We start from the raw sequence: 19,934 nt of genomic DNA, 5'->3' as shown, positions 1-19,934 counted from the left end.
ACACAACGAGTGATCATCAATGTTGAGAGCCACGTCTACACCAACGTGTGATCATCAATATCTAGCGCCACGCCTGCACTAACTAGTGATCATCAATGTTGCGAGCCACGTCCTCACCAACGAGTGATCATCAATGTTGAGAGCCACGTCTACACCAACAAGTGATCATCAATATTGAAAGCCCCCTCTACACTAGCTAGCGGTCATCAATGTTGAGAGCCACGCCTACAACAACTAGTGATCATCAATATTGAGTCACATCTACACCACCTAGTGATCATCAATGTTCAGAGCCACGTCCTCACCAACGAGTGATCATCAACATTGGGCCACGTCTATACCAACTAGCGATCATCAATGTTGAGAGCCACGCCTCACTGAGTGATCATCAATGATGAGAGCCACGTTAACACCAACGAGTGATCATCAATGTTGAGAGCCACGTCCTCACCAACGAGTGATCATCAATGTTGAGAGCCACGGCTACACCAACAAGTGATCAATGTTGGGAACCACGTCTACACCAAAGAGTGGCCATCAATATTGAGAGCCACGTCTTCACCAACTAGTGATCATTAGTGTTGAGAGCCACGTCCTCACCAACGACTGATCATCAATTTTGAGTGCCACGTCTACACCGAGTGATCATCAATGCTGAAAGCCACGTCCTCACCAGCGAGTGATCATCAGTGTTGAAAGCCACGTCTAAACCACCTAGCGATCATCAATGTTGAGAGCCACGCATACAATAACTAGTGATCATCAATAGTGAGCCACGTCTACACCAAATAGTGATCATCAATGTTGAGAGCCACGTCCGCACCAACGAGTGATAATCAACATTGAGCCACGTATGCACCAACTAGCGATCATCAATGTTGAGAGCCACGTCTACATCAACTAATGATCATCAATGTTGACAGCCACGTCTACATCAACGAGTGATCATCAATCATGAGAGCCACGTCCTCACCTACGAGTGATCATCAATGTTGAGAGCCACGTCTTCACCAACGAGTGATCATCAATGTTGAGAGCCAGTCTACACTAACGAGTGATTCATCAATGTTGAGAGCCACGTCCTCACCAAAAGTGATCATCAATGTTGAAAGCCACGTCTACACCAAAGAGTGATCATCAATGTTGAGAGCCACGTCCTCACCAACGAGTGATCATCAATGTTGAGAGCCACGTCCTCACAACGAGTGATTATCAATGTTGAGGGCCACGTCTAAATCAACGACTGATTATCAATGTTGAGAGCCACGTCCTTACCAACCAATGATTATCAATGGTGAGAGCAACGACTACACCAACAAATGATCATCAATGTTGAGAGCCACGTCCTCTACAACGAGTGATCATCAATGTTGAAAGGCACGTCTACACCAACGAGTGATCATCAATGTTGAGAGACACGTCCTCACCAACGAGTGATCATCATTGTTGAAAGCCACGTCTACACCAGCGAGTGATCATCAATGTTGAGAGACACGTCCTCACCAACGAGTGATCATCATTGTTGAAAGCCACGTCTACACCAACGAGTGATCATTAATGTTGAGAGCCACGTCCTCACCAACGACTAATCATCAATGGTGAGAGCCACGTCCCCACCAATGAGTAATCACCAATGTTGTGAGCCACGTCCTTACCAACGACTAATTATCAATGTTGAGAGCCACGTCCTCACCAACGAGTGATCATCAATGTTGAGAGCTACTTCCTCACCAACGAGTGATCATCAATGTTGAGAGCCAAGACCTCACCAGCGAGTGATCATCAATGTTAAGAGATACTTCCTCACCAACGAGTGATCATCAATGCTGAGAGCCACGTCTAGACCAACGAGTGATAATCAATGTTCAGAGCCAAGTCTACACCAACTAGTGATCATCAATGTTGAGAGCCCAATCTACACTAACTAGTGATCATCAGTGTTGAGAGCCACGTCTACACCAACGAGTGATCAATAATGTTGAGAGCCACTTTCTCATCAACGAGTGATCATCAATGTTGAGAGCCAAGTCCTCACCAACGAGTGATCATCAACGTTGAGTGCCACGTCCTGATCATCGAGTGATCATCAAAGTTGGGAGCAAACATCTACACCAACTAGTAGTCATCAATGTTGAGAGCCACGTCTACATCAACGAGTGATCATCAATGTTGAAAGCCAAGTCCTCACCGAAGAGTGATCATCAATGTTGAGAGCCACGTCCTCACCAACGAGTGATCATCAATGTTGAGAGCCACGTCCTCACCAAAGAGTGATCATCAGTGTTGAGAGCCACGTCCTCACCGAGTTATTATCAATGTTGAGAGCTACGTCTACACCAACGAGTGATCATCAGTTATGAGAGCCACGTCCTCACAACGAGTGATCAAGATGAGAGCTACGTCTACACCAACGAATGATAATCAATTATGAGAGCCACGTCCTCACCAACGAGTGATCATCAATGTTGAGAGCCACGTCCTCACCAACGAGTGATTATCAATGCTGAGAGCTAAGTCCACACCAACGAGTGATTATCAATGTCAAGAGTCACGTCCTCACCAACGAGTGATCATCAATGTTGAAAGCCAAGTCTACACCGAGTGATCATCAGTGTTGAGAGCCACGTCCTCACCATCGAGTGATCATCAATGTTGAGATCCACACCCACATCAACGAATGATTATCAATGTTGAGAGCCACGTCCTCACCAACGAGTGATCATCAATGTTAAGAGCCACGTCCTCACCAACGAGTGATCATCAATAGTGAAAGCCACGTCTACACCGAGTGATCATCAATGTTGAGAGCCACATCCCAAGAACGAGTGATCATCAATGTTGAGAGCCACGTCTTCACCAACGAGTGATCATCAAAGGTGAGAGCCACGTCCTCACCGAGTGATCATCAATGTTGAGAACCAAGTCCTCACCAACGAGTGATCATCAATGTTGAGAGCCACGTCCTCACAAACGAGTGATCGTCAATGTTGAGAGCCACGTCTTCACCAACGACTGATCATCAATGGTGAGAGCCACGTCCTCACCGAGTGATCATCAATGTTGAGAGCCAAGTCCTCACCAACGAGTGATCATCAATGTTGAGAGCCACATCCCCAACAACGTGTGACCATCAATGTTGAGAGCCAAGACTTCACCAACGAGTGATCATCAATGTTGAGAGCCAGTCCTCACCAACGAGTGATCATCATTGTTGAGAGCCACGTCTACAACGAGTGATCATCCATGTTGAGAGCAACGGCCTCACCGACTGATCATCAATAGTGAGAGCCACGTCTACACCAACGAGTAATCATCGATGGTGAGAGCCACGTCTACACCAACAATCATCGGTTCACCTGACCAGCTATGGCAACAATCATCACTTCACCTGACCAGCTACGGCAACAATCATCGGTTCACCTGACCAGCTATGGCAACAATCATCAGTTCACCTGACCAGCTGTGGCAAGAATCATCACTTCACCTGACCAGCTATGGCAACAATCATCACTTCACCTGACCAGCTATGGCAACAATCATCACTTCACCTGACCAGCTACGGCAACAATCATCAGTTCACCTGACCAGCTGTGGCAAGAATCATCACTTCACCAGACCAGCTATGGCAACAATCATCGGTTCACCTGACCAGCTATGGCAACAATCATCACTTCAACTGACCAGCTATGGCAACAATCATCACTTCACCTGACCAGCTATGGCAACTATCATCGGTTCACCTGACCAGCTATGGCAACAATCATCACTTCACCTGACCAGCTATGGCAACAATCATCACTTCACCTGACCAGCTATGGCAACTATCATCACTTCACCTGACCAGCTATGGCAACAATCATCACTTCACCTGACCAGCTATGGCAAAAATCATCACTTCACCTGACCAGCTATGGCAACAATCATCACTTCACCTGACCAGCTATGGCAACAATCATCACTTCACCTGACCAGCTATGGCAACAATCATCACTTCACCTGACAAGCTATGGCAACAATCATCACTTCACCTGACCAGCTATGGCAAAAAAATCACTTCACCTGACCAGCTATGGCAACAATCATCGGCTCACCTGACCAGCTATGGCAACAATCATCACTTCACCTGACCAGCTAAGGCAACAATCATCACTTCACATGACCAGCTATGGCAACAATCATCACTTCACCTGACCAGCTATGGCAACAATCATCACTTCACCTGACCAGCTATGGCAACTATCATCAATTCACCTGACCAGCTATGGCAACAATCATCACTTCACCTGACCAGCTATGGCAACTATAATCACTTCACCTGACCAGCTATGGCAACAATCAACACTTCACCTGACCAGCTATGGCAACAATCATCACTTCACCTGACCAGCTATGGCAACAATCATCACTTCACCTGACCAGCTATGGCAACTATCATCACTTCACCTGACCAGCTACGGCAACAATCATCAGTTCACCTGACCAGCTGTGGCAAGAATCATCACTTCACCAGACCAGCTATGGCAACAATCATCGGTTCACCTGACCAGCTATGGCAACAATCATCACTTCAACTGACCAGCTATGGCAACAATCATCACTTCACCTGACCAGCTATGGCAACTATCATCGGTTCACCTGACCAGCTATGGCAACAATCATCACTTCACCTGACCAGCTATGGCAACAATCATCACTTCACCTGACCAGCTATGGCAACTATCATCACTTCACCTGACCAGCTATGGCAACAATCATCACTTCACCTGACCAGCTATGGCAACAATCATCACTTCACCTGACCAGCTATGGCAACAATCATCACTTCACCTGACCAGCTATGGCAACAATCATCACTTCACCTGACCAGCTATGGCAACAATCATCACTTCACCTGACCAGCTATGGCAACAATCATCACTTCACCTGACCAGCTATGGCAAAAATCATCACTTCACCTGACCAGCTATGGCAACAATCATCGCTTCACCTGACCAGCTATGGCAACAATCATCACTTCACCTGACCAGCTAAGGCAACAATCATCACTTCACATGACCAGCTATGGCAACAATCATCACTTCACCTGACCAGCTATGGCAACAATCATCACTTCACCTGACCAGCTATGGCAACAATCATCAATTCACCTGACCAGCTATGGCAACAATCATCACTTCACCTGACCAGCTATGGCAACTATAATCACTTCACCTGACCAGCTATGGCAACAATCAACACTTCACCTGACCAGCTATGGCAACAATCATCACTTCACCTGACCAGCTATGGCAACAATCATCACTTCACCTGACCAGCTATGGCAACTATCATCACTTCACCTGACCAGCTATGGCAACAATCATCACTTCACCTGACCAGCTATGGCAAAAATCATCACTTCACCTGACCAGCTATGGCAACAATCATCACTTCACCTGACCAGCTATGGCAACAATCATCACTTCACCTGACCAGCTATGGCAACAATCATCACTTCACCTGACAAGCTATGGCAACAATCATCACTTCACCTGACCAGCTATGGCAAAAAAATCACTTCACCTGACCAGCTATGGCAACAATCATCGGCTCACCTGACCAGCTATGGCAACAATCATCACTTCACCTGACCAGCTAAGGCAACAATCATCACTTCACATGACCAGCTATGGCAACAATCATCACTTCACCTGACCAGCTATGGCAACAATCATCACTTCACCTGACCAGCTATGGCAACTATCATCAATTCACCTGACCAGCTATGGCAACAATCATCACTTCACCTGACCAGCTATGGCAACTATAATCACTTCACCTGACCAGCTATGGCAACAATCAACACTTCACCTGACCAGCTATGGCAACAATCATCACTTCACCTGACCAGCTATGGCAACAATCATCACTTCACCTGACCAGCTATGGCAACAATCATCACTTCACCTGACCAGCTATGGCAACTATCATCACTTCACCTGACCAGCTATGGCAACAATCATCACTTCACCTGACCAGCTATGGCAACTATAATCACTTCACCTGACCAGCTATGGCAACAATCATCACTTCACCTGACCAGCTATCGCAACTATAATCACTTCACCTGACCAGCTATGGCAACAATCATCACTCCACCTGACCAGCTATGGGAACAATCATCACTTCACATGACCAGCTATGGCAACTATCATCACTTCACCTGACCAGCTATGGCAAAAATCATCGGGTCGTCTACATTCCTCTGGCCTGTGGCCGCTGTCAAGTCACACGGTTTACTACAGTAAGAACATGCACTTCATTCCGGGGCTGACCTGGGCCAGGTCTCAGGTAGACTTGGCAGCGAAACGTTTTAATAGTTGGCCATGATCGATACGGCGTGACATGCACGAGACCCGCGCGCGGGGGAGGGAGGTGGGCGCACCGACCCCTTATTCTTCATGCAAACACCCATTAAAATGCTCCTTGAGCACAACGGTGCTAACCCTAAGGTACGGGTGCGTGACCTTAGCCCTGGTAAACCTTAGGCTACAGGCCATTAGAGTTCAAAAAGGTCGTACAGTCACGCTCAAGGGTCGTATACCATCATGCTACAGGAGTTGAGCGGAGGAGGTGGTTGGCGGCAGGAGGATAGATGGTAACCTGACGCCACTGGTGGGAGGCGTCCCTAAAGCAGGGGTCGTGCGGTCACGGTCGTCTTGTGTTACTCAAGTGAACAAATCTAGTCCCTTGGCCACCCATAGCCTCAGTGGCACACATATGGGGCCGGAGGAACTCGCCATTCCAGTCGCCTTCTCTCCAGATCGACCTTGGCGACGACCATCGTGGATTTACGTCAGTGATAAATGCTTTTCCAGTTCTACACACATCTTTCGTAATGATCACACTAATGAAAGTCTCCAAATAGGAGTTACGTTCATTATCTATCCCATCCCTTGGCCACGTTCCCCTCATCTTACCTGTGCACACGTGTAGGATCACTTTACGTTGGCCTATCAACCAGCTGACTGCCGGCGAGACGCTCCCGCCACCCGTCTGTATACAGTTGCCAGCAACCGCCACCTAACGGCGCGCGTCGTTCTTTCCCCCAGGATGGTGTTCATGAATTTGTTATGAACGATACTTTGAGCAAACTTCACTTTAACGAAAGCTACATTGTCAAATTGGTGAGTATGACGGGATATCGTGGGATTCCGAATATTTCTTCTTTTTTAGCTCAGAGATACTTGCTATTAATGTGAACAAAAGTGACAATATTCCTTGGATAAAAACATGCACTACTCTTTCAGCTTAGTTTAACAATCGGTTCTCGTAATTTAGATTTCATGGCATACTTGAAGCTGAATCTCCTGAAAGTACTGAACAGAAACAAATATACTCCCACAAGAACGCTAATATTAATCTTAGAAGATAGAATACGTATCTCCACTTTCTATATTCGCATGGCTTAATCACCGGAAATCCATCATGCGTGCATTTTATCTCCAACATATTGGTAGAGAACATCGTTAGTGGTTTTTACTGTGAATGAAACATGTTGTTGAAGGAAGGACCGTAAACTAGACCTTTCATCAATATATTAATTGGATTATTGATTGATCCCCCACACTCGGTATGTTATTTACGTCGTTGCCATGGCGAGAATCCCACATGTCTCCGTTTTCTATTCCTTACACCACCAACTAATACCATTGAGCTGATATATCTCTCTGCTTAACTCATTCTGAAGTTGATTTCTTTTCATTAATTATAGATATTTCAACATAGGACTACTCATACGTATTCAACAAATGAAGTGTAAAGTGGCCATATGAATTTAAGTGTTTGGGATAAAAAATGCTGGTTTTCTGTGCTTCTGCATGAGAGAAAATGGGTCATGCAGGGAGCCTTGGCACCGCGCGTTCCTTCAAGTGTCCCGTCAGTCGCTAGCGTCATGTGGTTTGGGCCTCATGGACAGAGGTTCTGTCGACCCTAAGCCACTGTTTGATCGGCTTGAGCAGTGTTTCTGTGATTCCAATGGTGTCTTATGGGAATATCAGACTAATCTCGTGTTCGCTTCAAGATAAAACATTTGATTTACATTTTTTAAGTAGATGGATGACTTTGCAAAGTGTTGGATCAAGTTCTAAGTAACTCACGCTATTGTGGCGACGGTTATGGAAAACATGAAAAGGCTCTTAGGAACATACCACTATGTACTCTATAGAGAACCATTCAGGCCTCAAAGGAAGAACGTTCTTTGTCTTACGTAAACTTGAATAAGAAATTACAAAACTCGCTGGAAACACAAATAAGTCTTCATATTGCGTCAGGTGTCCTGGGAAAACTTGACCATCTATCATTTTCCTTCATCTGATATTACACAGTTACAGAACACCTTGTGTCTGAGAGTCTTCAAGTGCTCACGGATTTTGGATACAATAGTTCAGCTGAATTTGGTCATTTTCGATATCAATTTCACTTGAAGCACACCTGCCATTATTCCAACGTCTACCAGCTTTAAAAGAACGAATCTTTCAGTGGTCGGATTATTTTTTTTTTTCTATTTCTCTCGTAGGAACTAATTCCGGGCACAGTCCACCTTCCAAAGACCTACAGGAAACCACAAGGTGACCAACTTTTTTTTTCCTTTTTGCTTACCCAGTGAACTTCCTCCCACCATCTTCTCCAAAGTGCTACTACACCCGACCCACACCTGGCCACACCCCACACCCCACTACCCCCGTCGCATCACGACCATGGGGTGCGGGGAAAGCAAAGAACTGCAGCGGATCAGCGTGTCCGACGCCCAGAGGAAGCTGGAGTCGTCTCTGGAAGGTCTGGAAGTGATGCGGCTGAACTCTGCCCTCTCGTCCAGCCAGGGCTCCACGGGCTCCCGGTCCTCGGCGCCCCACACGCCCGAGGACAAAGTCTTGCGATCTCAGGAGTCGAAGGCCAGCTTGGGCGACCTGCCCACCACCCTCGAGAGCATCCCGAACAACGACCTTGGGGTAAGTGATGTCGGCCTTAGTTACGTCAGAGGGAAGTGAGCCAGAAACGAATGAGGGAAAATGTAAGAAAAGAGAAAGCAAAATTGGGTAAAGGTAAGAAGAAAATGGTAAGCGAAACGGATTCAAATATCAGAGAGGATAATTATATATGTAAAGAAGCGAGAAAAGTACAAACTGTTTTGATGAGGTTTACAGTTAGATAGTCACTTCAGAGAGAACAATGTAGGAAGAAGAAAAGCGTGAGGATGAAAATAAAGAAATTAAAGGATAGGACTATGGCAGGTGAAAAGTTTATAAATTCATGAGCAAAGTGATAAAAAAGCGAGTTAATGAAATGCAAATATTAGCATACAAAGTCTCATGATACCGCAATCCTTCAGAGGCAGGTGTGAAAAAAAGAAAGAAATGAAAATGACGAACGAGAGAGGCAAGAGTGAACACATTTCCGGGAACACAACACAAAGACATTCCTCGCTCTAACAGGAATGTTAGGTAGGGTTAGCCAGGCACCAGGCTCTGTGTGACGCCTGAGGTGAGGGGACCTGTGTACCTGGACATGGTAAGGTTGGCCAGGCACCAGGCTCTGTGTGACGCCTGAGGTGAGGGGACCTGTGTACCTGGACATGGTAAGGTTGGCCAGGTACCAGGCTCTGTGTGACGCCTGAGGTGAGGGGACCTGTGTACCTGGACATGGTAAGGTTGGCCAGGTACCAGGCTCTGTGTGACGCCTGAGGTGAGGGGACCTGTGTACCTGGACATGGTAAGGTTGGCCAGGTACCAGGCTCTGTGTGACGCCTGAGGTGAGGGGACCTGTGTACCTGGACATGGTAAGGTTGGCCAGGTACCAGGCTCTGTGTGACGCCTGAGGTGAGGGGACCTGTGTACCTGTACATGGTAAGGTTGGCCAGGTACCAGGCTCTGTGTGGCTCAAGAGGCGAAGTGACCTGGGCACCTGGACATAATAAGACTGGCCAGGTACCAGGGTCTGTGTGACCTGGGTACCTGGACATATGAATGGCTAGCAGCTTGTTGTCGACCACGGTCATAGTTACTGAATTTGAACACAAGAAAATAAGAATCTTTCAATATCCACATATGAGGAGGATTGTAAGTCGAGAGACTGGTGATTAATCTGTTATAAAAAGGGAATTAGAAACACAATTACATATCTTAGTGATGACATCAAGCAGCAAACACGCAGACATCTGATCGATGAAGTCAGGCAACAAGTACTTAGACTTGTGGTTGATGACGTCACACTGTAAATAATTGAGCATGTCTTTAGTAATGTTAGAGACAAGTTCCAGTGGATCAGTGATGTAATTCTTTAACAATTATTCGTCATTTCTGACGATGTTGCTAGATGTCATACTTCCTTCATACTTCCGTCATACTTCCGTCATACTTCCTTCATACTTGTTCGTTGTTTCCCTTGTCAGGAACAGGTGAAGTACAGCCTCATCTCTCAACCACTCACACTTCTTCCCTGCAAGTAACTACCAGACACTTCATTTTCTCTTTCAATAGCAGCTGAACCTTGTCATCTTACCACTTACTACCCTCTCTTGCTTGCCCACCCACCATCTTTCGCATGCCACCCACTTCCCTCGCACATGCCAGCACTGCTTCCCTAAATGCCTCCAATTCTTCGCTCACCTCATTTACTCTCACCTTTTGTCATTCTGCATTCAATGCCTTCTGGTATCGCTTCACACATGTATCTTTTCTAAGCTCACATCCTCACCACCCTCTAGTCACCCAAACAATTTTCTCTCTTCTGAAATCTCCACAAAACCTCAACCTCGCCTCCACCAAACAAGAACCAAACGTCCCACTAGGTGCACTTCTCAGCACATTCTCACGTTTGCACAACTTTTGATCAACTTATAACCTGACAATACCATCTTACTGACCATCTACTCATTCAGGTGTACTTAATGCATGTCCCTCATTTTCTACCAGGTATTTCTAATCACCAGTCCTTGTTCAGCACACAACTCTACAAGCTGTCCACCATTTTCATTCACATCACTGAATGCCCCATGACAGCACCAATGCCCTATTTCGTATTCAAATCATCCATCACTAATACCCAGTCACTCGCATCAAAACTGCTGACAGACTCACTCAGCTGCTCCCAAAACACCAGGTTCTCTTCCTCATCCCTCTCGTGGATAGGTGGATACACAATGATAATCATCCACCTTTCGTGATTCACTCAGTTTTACCCGCATCAGCTTGAGGTCCAGTTCCTTACATTCTTTTTCGCGTTAGCGAGGTAGCGTTGAACGCCTAAGAGGGAAAATCCTCACATGGCCCCTTTCTCTGTTCCTTCTTTTGGGAAAGTAAAAACCTGGAGGGAAGGATTTCCAGCCCCCCTCTCCCTCCCCTTTTAGTCGTCTTCTACGACACGCAGGGAATATGTGGGAAGTATTCTTTCTGCCCTATTCCCAATGATAATATATATATATATATATATATATATATATATATATATATATATATATATATATATATATATATATATATATATATATATATTTCCATACTATTCGCCATTTCCCGCATTAGCGAGGTAGCGTTAAGAACAGAGGACTGGGCCTTTGAGGGAATATCCTCACCTGGCCCCCTTCTGTGTGTGTGTGTGTGTGTGTGTGTGCCACAGTTATTATCTTAAATTCCACACTGAAGGAGAATCAATGAAAGATATTTTTCATAAGAAAGGTTTCCCTTCGAACTTCATTAATGTGTATATTGGTAAAGCACCAAATAAATTATCCTTACCCTCAGTATAGCCTCCTCTGTACCCAGGGATGTGATGTATTTTCCAGTCTTGTTCACTGGGAAGGTCGGTTATACACGTCGTGAGAAATTGACTGTATCATTACGTGAGTTGTAGCCACAAGTTAACATTAAAGTCTTTAAAGCAACAAATACAATCCAGTCATCTTTACAAGTTCAAGGACGGTATTCCTGCGTAGTTGTAGTCGTCCTTTGTCTACCAGTATAAGTACAACAGTTGTAATGCTTCGTATATTGGCCAGACGAAGCGACGCCTCAAGACGCGCTGTCAGTACGAACGAATTGCCTTATTGCAATCATTAATTACCCTTCTCAACAATACGGAACTACGCTCAAGACAATGACCAGCCAATGTGGGCAGGGCAGCCAGCTTCTCTGTGCTGGCCAGCAGGTCATCAAACATACACTGGAACTTGTATTACAGAAATTAACCCACTAGAACCAACAATGAGGAATCAACACAGTTATTTTGTTCATAGATAAGTGTTATCAGGTGTGAGTAGAGTTGTATGATTGTTATCAGGTATGAGTAGAGCTGTATAGTTGTTATCAGGTATGAGTAGAGCTGTATAGTTGTTATCAGGTATGAGTAGAGCTGTATAGTTGTTATCAGGTATGAGTAGAGTTGTATAGTTGTAATCAGGTATGAGTAGAGTTGTATAGTTGTAATCAGGTATGAGTAGAGCTGTATAGTTGTTATCAGGCATGAGTAGAGTTGTATGGTTGTTATCAGGTATGAGTAGAGTTGTATAGTTGTAATCAGGTATGAGTAGAGTTGTATAGTTGTTATCAGGTATGAGTAGAGCTGTATAGCTGTTATCAGGTATGAGTAGAGCTGTATAGTTGTTATCAGGTATGAGTAGAGTTGTATAGTTGTTATCAGGTATGAGTAGAGTTGTATCGTTGTTATCAGGTATGAGTAGAGTTGTATAGCTGTTATCAGGTATGAGTAGAGCTGTATCGTTGTTATCAGGTATGAGTAGAGTTGTATGGTTGTTATCAGGTATGAGTAGAGTTGTATAGTTGTTATCAGGTATGAGTAGAGTTGTATAGTTGTAATCAGGTATGAGTAGAGCTGTATAGTTGTTATCAGGTATGAGTAGAGTTGTATGGTTGTTATCAGGTATGAGTAGAGTTGTATAGTTGTTATCAGGTATGAGTAGAGTTGTATAGTTGTTATCAGGTATGAGTAGAGCTGTATAGTTGTTATCAGGTATGAGTAGAGTTGTATGGTTGTTATCAGGTATGAGTAGAGTTGTATAGTTGTTATCAGGTATGAGTAGAGTTGTATAGTTGTTATCAGGTATGAGTAGAGTTGTATCGTTGTTATCAGGTATGAGTAGAGTTGTATAGGTATGAGTAGAGTTTGTATAGCTGTTATCAGTATGAGTAGAGTTGTATAGTTGTTATCAGGTATGAGTAGAGTTGTATGGTTGTTATCAGGTATGAGTAGAGCTGTATCGTTGTTATCAGGTATGAGTAGATTTGTATAGTTGTTTTGAAATGTATATTTCAAACTTGGGATATCTATTTATGAACTACAAAAGTTTAATCCCGATTAAGAAATATTGTCTCCGTTGAATTTATTATATAAGTCACGTTGTAATGTGTTCTAAGCAAGGTTGGACTGCTAGTCATTATACAAGTCACGTTGTAATGTGTTCTAAGCAAGGTTGGACTGCTAGTCATTATACAAGTCACGTTGTAATGTGTTCTAAGCAAGGTTGGACTGCTAGTCATTATCAGTTCGCTTTATTCTTCCACGAATAGTCATTTCACGTTGGGGTTTTATGCTATATATTCTAGGAACATTTTATATCTTAGGATTCTAACAGAAACTCATAATGTAGACATCACATGCATACTGACCCCTCTTTATAGCCTCTGATGATGGTATACGTAATTACCGAAACGTTAGCCAATAAAACCAAAGATGTTCATCCAAGCCCTGGTGATTCTTTGCCTACACACACACATACACACACACACACACACACGTATACGCGTACAAACACACATATACAAACACATACACACACACGTACACACATACACACGTGCACACACACACACACACACACACACATACACACACACACACACACACACACACACACACACACACACACACACACACACACAAACCCACGAATGTATATATATAGAGGATGTGTGCATCAGGTGTTTGCTTTGAAGAATGTATGTGAGAAATACTTAGAAAAGCAAATGGATTTGTATGTAGCATTTATGGATCTGGAGAAGGCATATGATAGAGTTGATAGAGATGCTCTGTGGAAGGTATCAAGACTATATGGTGTGGGAGGCAAGTTGTTAGAAGCAGTGAAAGGTTTTTATCGAGGATGTAAGGCATGTGTACGTGTAGGAAGAGAGGAAAGTGATTAGTTCTCAGTGAATGTAGGTTTGCGGCAGGGATGTGTGATGTCTCCATGGTTGTTTAATTTGTTTATGGATGGCGTTGTTAGGGATGTGAATGCAAGAGTTTTGGAGAGAGGGGCAAGTATGAAGTCTGTTATAAATGAGAGAGCTTGGGAAGTGAGTCAGTTGTTGTTCGCTGATGATACAGCGCTGGTGGCTGATTCATGTGAGAAACTGCAGAAGCTGGTGACTGAGTTTGGTAAAGTGTGTGAAAGAAGAAAGCTGAGAGTAAATGTGAATAAGAGCAAGGTTATTAGGTACTGTAGTGTTGAGGGTCAAGTCAATTGGGAGGTAAGTTTGAATGGAGAAAAACTGGAGGAAGTAAAGTCTTTTAGATATCTGGGAGTGGATCTGGCAGCGGATGGAACCATGGAAGCGGAAGTGAATCATAGGGTAGGGGAGGGAGCGAGAATTCTAGGAGCCTTGAAGAATGTTTGCAAGTCGAGAACATTATCTCGGAAAGCAAAAATGGGTATGTTTGAAGGAATAGTGGTTCCAACAATTTTATATGGTTGCGAGGCGTGGGCTATGGATAGAGTTGTGCGGAGGAGGGTGGATGTGCTGGAAATGAGATGTTTGAGGACAATATGTGGTGTGAGGTGGTTTGATCGAGTAAGTAATAACAGGGTAAAAGAGATGTGTGGAAATAAAAAGTGTGGTTGAGAAAGCAGAAGAGGGTGTTTTGAAATGGTTTGGTCACATGGAGAGAATGAGTGAGGAAAGATTGACCAAGAGGATATATGTGTCAGAGGTGGAGGGAACGAGGAGAAGTGGGAGACCAAATTTGAGGTGGAAAGATGGAGTGAAAAAGATTTTAAGTGATCGAGGCCTGAACATGCAGGAGGGTGAAAGGCGTGCAAGGAATAGAGTGAATTGGAACGATGTGGTATACCGGGGTCGACGTGCTGTCAATGGATTGAACCAGGGCATGTGAAGCATCTGGGGTAAACCATGGAGAGTTCTGTGGGGCCTGGATGTGGAAAGGGAGTTGTGGTTTCGGTGCATTATTTCATGACAGCTAGAGACTGAATGTGAACGAATGGGGCCTTTGTTGTCTTTTCCTAGTGCTACCACGCACACATGAGGGGGGAGGGGGTTGTTATTCCACGTGTGGCGGGGTGGCGATGGGAATAAATAAAGGCAGACAGTATGAATTATGTACATGTGTATATATGTATATGTCTGTGTGTGTTTATATATGTATACATTGAGATGTGTAGGTATGTATATTTGCGTGTGTGGACGTGTATGTATGTACATGTGTATATGGGTGGGTTGGGCCATTCTTTCGTCTGTTTCCTTGCGCTACCTCGCAAACGCGGGAGACAGCGACAAAGCAAACTAAAATAATAAGAATAATATATATATATATATATATATATATATATATATATATATATATATATATATATATATATATATATATATTTACGTATATGTAGATTGATTGTTTTCATCATTTCCTTTAATTCTTTTTCATATGAAACGTTCTTGTCTTGAACGTTTGTTATGAACTATTTCTTAATTGTATTTTCAAAACAAATGTCGGGAAGGGTTGAGGTTAGGGTCGAGTAGGGTGAAAATTAAGGTCGTAAGGTTAAAGGTTAAGGTTGGCCGGGGTGTAAGTTAAGGTCAGTCAGGGGGTAGATAAAAACGGAGCGGGTATGTAGGTTAAGGTGAAGCAGGATGTAGGTTAAGGCCGGGTTGGGGGGGTGGGGTGTAGGTTAAGGTCAGGCAGAATGTGACAGCCTTGGCAAAGGACCACATCTCCCCCAAGATCCCATACGGATTATTGATATATTATTTTGTTAAAATTGGTAACAGTTTAAGATACCCGTGTTTCTGTTTTGCTTTTAATCTGGTAATATCTTCACAAGTCGGTAAATCAACTCCTCAAGAAAGTTAGTGATTTGCTCACTGTTTTCCTTATGTTCCCAGACTTGGTTTTTTTGAGGTTTACTGAAACTTACGTTCCTTTCGGGAATGGACATCATTTAGTGTTTTACGTATCGACTTTGTTTCTTAAATGCTTGTATCCACCAGCTGCATACTGCTATGTGAAGGGGTTGAGTCAAACCAGTTTATAGACTTAGGACTGAATACACGTGTGTGGTTAGGTCCACAGCAGGATGAATATGTGCGCATGTGTCGTCATCGACGTATTTATCACACTATTGGTGCCACAATAAAGTCCACGCTACCCACACCGGGATGAGGTTGGGACCTAAAGAGAACACAAGGCAACTGGTAACTGTCTCTTAACCTCCGTGTGGCCGAGGTAGACCGGCGCCCCTCCCAGGGTTCGAATCAGACCAGTCATGTAAATATATATGTGGTCACGTTATATTACGCTGTACAGTCATGGGTTGTCGAGTCATGGGTGATGTAGCTGCATGAATAATGAGCACATTACAGTAATAAAGGGGCGGGGAAATAAGTCTTCAGGATGGGTAAGTCGTAAGGAAAGTCAGCATGTAGACAATACAGTCATGGAAAAAGTCACGTTCCTGGGAAGTGCTGGGAAGTGAAGTCAAGTGTTATCGTAGGTAACGTTATGATGATGATGAGGTAAACTCTTTCATGATGGAGATGGTGGAATTAGGAGGGAAATGACGACATGGGTATAGTGAAGTGGTTAGGATGATGAAATGGGGGTTTTGAGTTCATGGGTATTGCAGTGTCATGAGGTAATGAGGTCTTGTGAGCAATCGTGACCCTTGACCTTGTTTTATGACCTTAACTGTGACCAGCAGGTATGACCAAGGTCGCCCACCTCTCTCTGGCGGATCTTGTAACATTTTTCTGCCAACAACTCACTGGGTTGCTCAGTAAGGTTCCCTGGATCTGACCAAAGTCATGATGAAGATTCCTGTGTCCACATCTCTACTTCTGACAACAAAGTCTTTGTTCATTTCTGGTATTCTTCCTAGCCAATCATCCCCTAGACACAGGCCGGACTCAGCCTGGTGTGCAAGTAAGGCCTTCGATCTGGGCTAAGATGTATTACCTTATCGCATGTCGGGCTGGCTTTTCCACCTGTGGTGATTGTGGCGCACCTTCTCATCGGCTGGTCCTTCAGTAGCCATCGTTACCGACTCGTCAACACTGTATTACTTGACAGTCTTTGCGAGTGTAACGTTAGGTCGACCAATGACCGCAAGTCTGCCGCTAGATCAACCAGTGATTGTAGAACTTCCATTAGATCGACCAGTGATCGTAAGATTGCCGTTAGATTGACCATGAGTCTGCCGTTACATCAACCGATAACCGTAGGTCTGCCGTTAGATCGTTCAATGACCGAAAGTCTGACATTAGATCGACCAATGATCTCAAATTTTCCGTTAGATCGACCAATAACCGCAAGTTTGCCAATAAATCGACCAATGACCACAAGTCTTTTGTTAGATCGACCAGTGATCGACCAATGACGACGTCTACCAGTAGATTGATCTGTGATAGCAAGTCTGCCGTTGCATCAACGGCAAATCTACCGTTAGATCTATTAGTGACCACAAGTCTGCTTAAGATCAACGAGTGACCGCAAGTCTGCCGTTAGGTCAACTGATGACCGTAAGTCTGAGTTTTGATCACCCAGTGACTATACAACTGCCGTTAGATCGACCAGTCATTGCTGGTCTTTTGTTTATGTTGGCTTAGACGGCATGGGCAAATGAATGCCTAAATCAAGGCTATCTCATTTCCACTATATATATATATATATATATATATATATATATATATATATATATATATATATATATATATATATATATATATATATATATATGTATATATATATATATATATATATATATATATATATATATATATATATATATATATATAAATATATATATATGTATATATATATATATATATATATATATATATATATATATATATATATATATATATATATATATTATATATATATATATATATATATATATATATATATATATATATATATATATATATATATATATATATATATATATATATATATATATATATATATATATATATATATATATATATATATATATACATATATATATATATATATATATATATATATATATATATATATATATATATATATATATATATATATATATATATATATATATATATATATATATATATTTATGTATATATATATATATATATATATATATATATATATATATATATATATATATATATATATATATATATATATATATATATATATATATATATATATATATATATATATATATATATATATATACTTTGTTGCTGTCTCCCTCGTTAGCAAGGTAGCGCAAGGAAACAGACGAAAGAAAGGCCCAACCCACCCACATACACATGTGTATGCATACACGTCCACACACGCACATATACATACCTATACATCTCAACGTGTACATATATATACACACACAGACATATACATGTATACACATCTACATTATTCATACTGTCTGCCCTTATTCAGTCCCGTCGCCACCCCGCCACACATGAAATGACAACCCCCTCCCCCCTCATGTGCGCGAGGTAGCCCTAGGAAAAGACAACAAAGGCCACATTCATTCACACTCAGTCTCTAGCTGTCATGTATAATGCACCGAAACCACAGCTCCCTTTCCACATCCAGGCCCCACAGAACTTACCATGGTTAACCCCAGACGCTTCACATGCCCTGGTTCAATGCATTGACAGCACGTCGACCCCGGTATACCACATCGCTCCAATTCGCTCTATTCCTTGCACACCTTTCACCCTCCTGCATGTTCAGGCCCCGATCACTCAAAATCTTTTTCACTCCATCTTTCCACCTCCAATCTGGTCTCCCACTTCTCTTCGTTCCCTCCACCTCTGACACATATATCCTCTTTGTCAATCTTTCCTCACTCATTCTCTCCATGTGACCAAACCATTTCAAGACACCCTCTTCTGCTCTCTCAACCACACTCTTTTTATTACCACACATCTCGAGGTGGTGTCCAAAGTGAGAGGGTTAGGGAAAATGATTTGGTAAACAGAGAAGAGGTAGTGAAAGCTTTGCGGAAGATGAAAGCCGGCAAGGCAGCAGGTTTGGATGGTATTGCAGTGGAATTTATTAAAAAAGGGGGTGACTGTATTGTTGACTGGTTGGTAAGGTTATTTAATGTATGTATGACTCATGGTGAGGTGCCTGAGGATTGGCGGAATGCGTGCATAGTGCCATTGTACAAAGGCAAAGGGGATAAGAGTGAGTGCTTAAATTACAGAGGTATAAGTTTGTTGAGTATTCCTGGTAAATTATATGGGATGGTATTGATTGAGAGCGTGAAGGCATGTACAGAGCATCAGATTGGGGAAGAGCAGTGTGGTTTCAGAATTGGTAGAGGATGTGTGGATCAGGTGTTTGCTTTGAAGAATGTATGTGAGAAATACTTAGAAAAGCAAATGGATTTGTATGTAGCATTTATGGATCTGGAGAAGGCATATGATAGAGTTGATAGAGATGCTCTGTGGAAGGTATTAAGACTATATGGTGTGGGAGGCAAGTTGTTAGAAGCAGTGAAAGTTTTTATCGAGGATGTAAGGCATGTGTACGTGTACGAAGAGAGGAAAGTGATTGGTTCTCAGTGAATGTAGGTTTGCGGCAGGGATGTGTGATGTCTCCATGGTTGTTTAATTTGTTTATGGATGGCGTTGTTAGGGAGGTAATGCAAGAGT

At 43.1% G+C, this 19,934-nt stretch overlaps 2 protein-coding genes across 2 annotated transcripts in view; one reads left to right on the top strand and one right to left on the bottom strand.

Moving 5' to 3' along the window:
- The window catches only part of LOC139759678 (katanin p60 ATPase-containing subunit A-like 2), a 259,014-nt gene extending 251,970 nt beyond the window's left edge, over window positions 1–7,044 (bottom strand). Inside the window, exon 1 of the mRNA XM_071682079.1 lies at window positions 6,960–7,044. The gene's annotated coding sequence lies outside the window, so the exon portion shown is untranslated. The remainder of the gene's footprint in view (window positions 1–6,959) is intronic.
- Window positions 7,045–7,944: 900 nt separating this feature from the next.
- Window positions 7,945–19,934, top strand: part of LOC139759417 (uncharacterized) — a 245,520-nt gene continuing 233,530 nt past the window's right edge. The window contains exon 1 of the mRNA XM_071681508.1: window positions 7,945–8,990. Coding sequence (XP_071537609.1) covers window positions 8,739–8,990 — 252 coding nt within the window. The 5' untranslated portion in view covers window positions 7,945–8,738. The remainder of the gene's footprint in view (window positions 8,991–19,934) is intronic.

This window comes from Panulirus ornatus, chromosome 33 (assembly GCF_036320965.1).
Source record: "Panulirus ornatus isolate Po-2019 chromosome 33, ASM3632096v1, whole genome shotgun sequence".
NCBI classification, from domain to species: Eukaryota; Metazoa; Arthropoda; class Malacostraca; order Decapoda; family Palinuridae; genus Panulirus; species Panulirus ornatus.
Note: the sequence above shows the minus strand (reverse complement) of the source record. Positions and strands in the feature narration are given on the sequence as shown.